Consider the following 6,605-nt stretch of genomic DNA (forward strand, 5'->3'; position numbering starts at 1 on the left):
GCAGTAGTGCAATGCTGAGAAATTTCATATATATATATATATATATATTTATATATATATATATATATATATATATATGTATTATATACTTTGTCCATAGTCCATGCAGAGTTACTCCTCTACATTGTTGCCGTGCCAGCGTCGCTGCCAGAAGACAACCAGCTGGCAGGTCTCCACTCTTGCTACGCATGAGGGGGGCAGACAGACGTGACGTGTACGTTTTTGCACGTCACAGCCCCCTCTTCGCGGCAACAAGCACCTGACCGTGTAACCGCACCGCCACTCCAAAAACACGATGACAGCAAAAGAAAGGGACATGAGGACTGAAGATCCTATGCAGTTTACATGCAGTTCCTTTGGACAGCCGGGAGGAGGAAGGGGAGGGGACTTAACATTTTACAGATAAATTAAACAGAAAAAAGGCAAATTATTTATAGAAGAGAGAGGATCTGTACAAGGCCTTCATTTCGCCGTCATCATCTGTACAAATTCTGTGGAGACATAGAACAGGTTAGTCCGTTTCTGAACGATGACAAGATTTCTTACATCAACTCAAGATGCACCCTGACACCATATCCAAACCAGCCAAGACTGCAGCGAGTGACGTTTTGTTGGTCGCTTGGTTTCTGTGATGTGCTGGAATCTTAGTGATCCAAAAATCCCACTCCACATAACAGTATATTAAACAAACCATGTTCTGATAGGCTGTGGTTGTGCGTTTTATTGAGGACACGATCTAACAAACAATGAGCTCCAAAACAACTTTTCAGTCATCTCACCTTCGTAGTTCACCTGTCCGTCTCCGTCAATGTCTGCTTCTCGGATCATCTCATCAACCTCCTCGTCGGTCAACTTCTCTCCAAGGTTCGTCATGACGTGACGCAATTCAGCTGCACTGATGTAACCATTGCCATCCTAAAGCACAAGATATCCAGGTCAGCGACTGCACGTGACTTTGTGCGGCACTATTCTGGATCTAGACAAGCTTTACCTTATCAAAGACACGGAATGCTTCTCTGATCTCCTCCTCGCTGTCTGTGTCCTTCATCTTCCTCGCCATCATGGTTAGGAACTCGGGGAAGTCTATCGTCCCATTTCCTATGCAGAAAGCGAAAGAATTCAGACGAAGCCCAACTCTACCATTCACTTGGGTTGAGGATGCGCGTGGTTGTCCTTACCATCAGCGTCCACTTCATTGATCATGTCTTGCAGCTCGGCCTCTGTCGGGTTCTGTCCGAGCGAGCGCATGACGGTGCCCAGCTCTTTGGTTGTGATGGTGCCATCACCGTCCTTGTCAAAGAGTGAGAAAGCCTCTTTGAATTCTGTGAAGGGTGACAAATAAATGGAATAGGATCTTGTATTAACAGAGTCTCCCAAAGATAAACAAACACAAAAGACACACAGAGGAACCAGTGGGGCCAGTTCCAAAGAAGGGAAGCCCAAATACACTCTACACACTCACTTTCAAAACAAGCTCTTTCCAACATTAATGCAAAAGAAGCTTGAGCTCAACCATAGAGCTTTTAAAGTCAACTAAGATTGACCCTATTTACTTTAACACGTGTTTCCTGGTCTTAATGAACAAATAATCTGTGACTTATAATCTTTTATTAAAATGCAATAGCTATGAAGCTACTCTGCTTTTTGAAAAATCCTCTCTTTTTCAACCACCAGGCTTCATTCCGAAAAGTAACACCTACTTTTACAGTCCAACCAATTACTAATTAGCAACATGTCCTGGCATATACATTTCCTCTCGCTGCAGCACTCTGAAAAAAAATAAAGTCTGATTATGGAAATAAAAAAGGTTGCAAATTAAGTCTCATGTTGGCTTTAAAATTCAGGGCCCGAGACCACAAGAGCACGACAGTTAGGCAGTCTTTAAAAGCAGTTTGTCCTTACTCATAACAAACACTGCAAAGAGTCACTGCAGTGGGAAAAAAATCTGCAGTCTGTAATTACCAGTTTATTACGCAAGGCACACAGGAAAAACAAGTGACACCCAAACTAGAACAGGCTTGAACAACTACAATGGAAAAAGTCCTAGATATCAATCCCTCTAAAAAGAAATGTGACATCTGTTTATGTAAAAACGCCACTGACGGCTACACACTGCCTGTCCTCGCATAAATGAAACCTTACCCTGCTTCTATGCAAACTATCAACTCCGAGGCACCGTTTCTATGGAGATCCAGCACTGTGACCTCACTCTGTTCCTATGGAGACCCACTGAACCATATGGAGATCCAGTGCTGTGACCCCATTGAGCGGATATGGGATCTAGATTTCAGAGCAGTATGGAAACACTGCTGTGACCTCACGCAATCTCCAGGGAAACACACTTTGGAGACTATGTCTCGATGGATAAACCACCATGACCTCACTGTCGCTATGGAGACAGACCACAATGACCTAAATGGTATCAGAGCATTTCTGTTTGAGGTTCTTTACTGTAATAGCACAACCATGATCAGAAACATTAGTCAAAAAAAACTGTTGATCCTGAAAGTGTCAGGTTTTCATATTTCTTTTCTTCCAAAGTATTCAAAATATCATTAATCTTGCAGGGTGGTCTTTGCACACGATACCAGAAATATGGATCTCAGATCACCTAAAATTAAACAAATATTCTGTTGTCATAGCACAATTCTAGCACATGTATGCTATTACATTAGAGACAAAGAGATAAGTGCACCCCTATAAACACTATATAAACCATTGAAATTACCCTAATTATCCAAAACACCAAGGAAACATATTATAAAGACATCAAGAACATCACGTCCCAATAAAGTAATGCATACAAGTCCATCTTGAGCTAGAATCTGCAATATCAGGTCTGAAATGACTCAAGGCGAACCAGCAGCCAATGAAACTGTAACTTCATGTCAAAGCCATTGATACTGAGCAGGGGACACACCCTTGTTCCTCAGTCCCTGCAGTTACTAACTCTCTCCAACAGAGAAGGGTGTGTTCATCGAAAACTACATCTAGCCCCAGTCACTTTAGTTTTAAAGCCTGGCGTTACACGCTTCCCACCACAACAAACCTGTCCTTTAATTTGAGGAATGTGTCCCGACCAAGTCTCAGGGCTTGCCATAAAAGGAAATAATATAAATCCACTGGTGGAGAGAGAAGGGGGGGGGGGGGGATAGGGGAAACCACGGGAATCCACACCACTGACCATGTGCCAATAGAACGGAGGTGGGAATGTCTTACCGGCAATCTGTTCTTCTGTCAATTGGTCGGCCTGCAGAGAAAAAGAGAAGACGTACATTGAGAACAATGATGCATATGAAGCACGGATGGAAACAAATCTAATCATTTAGGAACCAACCATTAAACTCATATTGGTCAACCATTAAATAAAATATTAGTGGTGACATGTCTAGGGGTTTAAAACCTAAGCATCATAAAGGATCTGATTCACTTCTATTTAAACGAACAATTCACCCAAAAATTTAATGTTGGACAGAATGACAGCCTCAGTCTCCATTCACTTTCATTATGGGAGGAAACAGATGGAACTAAAGTAAACGTCGACTGAGACTGACAGTGCCTAACATCTCCCTTTGTGTCCTAAAGTAAGTCACAAAGTAAGTAAGTGGTATGGGTTTGTAACAACATGAAAGTGAATAAATGACCATTTCCATTTTGGGGTGAACTTTCCCTTTAATGCTAACTGCAGAAGGTGGCGCAGTCCCTTCTCCACCGCTCATAAAAGTCTTTGTACTGCTTTATTCATGGGGAGAACATTGAATTAAAGAACAACAGACGTCCAATGCTTTCCATACGCGTGTTTGATAATGAGCACATATTCAAACATAAGCGTGTGCAAGAGAAATGCGCCATAGTTGCAGCTGACGTGCCCCTTAAACTGTATTGGCTATCAATGCAGCTTTTCCAAGCTGTTACTTTACATTATTTCATGTTACAGCAAGAATGGAATATTTAACTGATATTCCCCTATGGAATTGAATGAATACGCATATATATAACACAAGAAGAAGACTAACTTACCAGTCATTAAACCATAACACTCCCATACATTCAATGAAAAATAATATTACGTTATGTATAACTATTCAATACCAACGAACTGTATACTGACTGTAACGCGCATTGTTTTATATATCTAGTCTATAATAATACATTTTGCACCAAATAAACAGTCACGTTAACACATTTACTCACCATCGCGCTGTTTTAACAGATGTATTTCCACACAGAACAACAGTCCGCAGCTGGCAAATAAACAGGATGCAATCATACAGTGCTTGACGCGCCTTTAATGGTCGCTTATAAACCCCTCCCCCTGCTTGATCTCCATCCGCCAACACACTTCCTTCCCTATCAGAAACGATCGTCAAAAATGTCACAATTGTGATGCGTAAGCGTACTGTAAAGAGAACCGTGGATTTTATACGATAGCGACGTCTTCAAATCGCGAAGATGTATGCTTTGCAGCGAGGGGGGGTTGGTTTGAGTGGAACTAGCTAACCGGCGGAGTCATACATTCTGCTAAAGTGTGATGCGTCAATCGCAGTACTGGACGTTATGGCCAGGAGAGGCGGCTTCTGATTGGTCCATTTGTACCCGCAATGCGTCACTCGCTAAGATCCGAGGAGAGCTGCATTCCCGACTACTAGGCTCAATCACTACACATCAGGGTCAGATATTAACCAGGGCTCAAGGCGGGAATGCCATGGAAAGTGACAAATGAGTGCAACTATTTAAAATATTTGGGTAAAAAAATGTCCCTGAAGTACATTGTTCATTTGTTTATCTGTTATGTGACATTTGATATGGTCTACTCTAGGCCTATAAATATTTTTGTATATGTTAAAGTACTGGACATAATTGACAGGATGCTATGAAAACGTCTCTTGAAAGTCAATGCCCAAATAGGCTAATGCCCATTATTAAATAACACATTCATCACAATTAAATTATCAATAAATTAATTGAAAACAAAAAAATCTGATCACAAAAAAATCTGCAAGTGGGATTCATGTAGAGACAGTGAAGCATTTAAGCATCAACTGATCTAAGAAGTGTTTTGAGGTTTTTTATTTTTATTTTGATGATGCCACCAAAGCAGGGGCGTAGAATTTAGTAGGGACGCTAGGGACGTGTCCCTACCAATATCCAGTGACACTGATATATCCTTAGCAATAATTTCGATCAAAACTTAAAATATATTTATATTGATGTCCCCGTCCCTACCAATTTCAAAATCAAACCTACGCCACTGCACCAAAGCAATAATAAAAATAAAAAAGTTGGTTAAATTTGAGCAAATTATTCATTACAATCATTGTGCAAGAATGTCACCATATATTCAGGACTGGCAGGACCAAATGTTATAAATTATTATAAATAAACCAGCAAAAATAATATAGGTTAACCACTAATATAAATATTGTGGGGTGCATGTCACTCTCAATAGTTGTTACAGCACCATGCAGAAAAATTTACTTAATGGACATATGCTGGGCATATGTTTAGACTGAGCATTACGTGTAATATTATGCCTTCAATGCAATCAATGAAATAAAACAAATGGTTGACCCGCTCTCGTTCCATTAAAAGGATTTGAACATTAGTTATGGAGTGCAATCCACTTAATTCCTTCATCAGATTGATTTGGCAAGGCTGGCCTGCTGCAAGCTTTACAGAATGTCTGCCTCCAATGTCTTATATACGACAAGAAGAATAAAGCATTTAGAAGCCCCCGCGATGATTCAGATCCCATTAATACTGTACATGAATCACCTGAAGTAGAAGACAATTTGGCTTGATTGCAATTAAACCGAACGATTTTGGAGACATTTCATACACTGTATTAGATCCATAGTTCGTCATGACAGGTTATGCACTGACAGTGACTGTTTGTATGCTTTTGGCGTGTTGTGTGCATGCAATGGAGTGTAACATCAGCTGAGACTGGCTCGTCTAGCGATATGTCAGATGTGGCATAAGGAGCAGCAGGTTTGTGGGCACACGTGCAGTAGATGCCAGGCCTGTATGTACTCACTGAATGCATATCTGATGGCCTGCTTCTCTATGCTTGGCTGCCTGGCTCTCTCTCCCACTGGCCACCTGTCTCTGGACCAAACCCAGTGAAGTTGCAGGTGGGAGAGTTTGGAAACTCTGGGGTCAGTTTAAGAATAACACAACAGGCTCCAGTCCTTGCAGAAATTCTTTTGGCCCATGCAGTAAAAGTCAGTGGGGTCCAGTGTTGTTTTGGACACCATTGACTTTAACTAAATAGTCAAAATATTTGTTCTGTGTTCTGAGAGTGATTAAATCATGAGAATTTCAGTTTTGGGTGAACTATCCCTTTAGACTGACCGCAGTGTGTTCCCAGATTGCACAATTAACATGAAATTGTTGATTCGTAAATGGAGGCAAACATTCACACACAAACAGGAAGCATACCATCCGCACCCAGCCATACAAACACACACACAAGCGCACCATTTAGAGATCCTTATAAGTAACTGCTTCAGTGTCCACTTGGCACTTGCCACCGTCTCTGCTGCCTAATCCTCAACACAGTGGCGTCTATTCATTCAAATCTGCTTTTCTACACTGGGATTGCA

At 41.2% G+C, this 6,605-nt stretch overlaps 1 protein-coding gene across 1 annotated transcript; it reads right to left on the reverse strand.

Moving 5' to 3' along the window:
- calm2a (calmodulin 2a (phosphorylase kinase, delta)) lies at positions 1 to 4,320 on the reverse strand. Its single transcript, XM_084392282.1, has 6 exons — positions 4,195 to 4,320; positions 3,220 to 3,250; positions 1,179 to 1,322; positions 992 to 1,098; positions 780 to 915; positions 1 to 491 (listed from the first exon to the last, which is right to left on the reverse strand). Exons 1-6 carry the CDS (start codon positions 4,195 to 4,197, stop codon positions 463 to 465), a joined length of 450 nt encoding a protein of 149 aa, XP_084248408.1. The 5' UTR covers positions 4,198 to 4,320; the 3' UTR covers positions 1 to 462.
- Between the last annotated feature and the right edge of the window lie 2,285 nt (positions 4,321 to 6,605).

This window comes from Rutilus rutilus (genome assembly GCF_951802725.1).
Source record: "Rutilus rutilus genome assembly, chromosome: 20".
NCBI lineage: Eukaryota > Metazoa > Chordata > Actinopteri > Cypriniformes > Leuciscidae > Rutilus > Rutilus rutilus.

Bases quoted from the DNA above. Each gene is read 5' to 3' on its own strand.
- calm2a (XM_084392282.1), bottom strand. The intron at 1,323-3,219 runs GTAAGACATTCC...CACCCTTCACAG, and splicing joins GACAGAAGAACAGATTGCCG to AATTCAAAGAGGCTTTCTCA. The intron at 492-779 runs GTGAGATGACTG...ATGTCTCCACAG, and splicing joins CGGACAGGTGAACTACGAAG to AATTTGTACAGATGATGACG.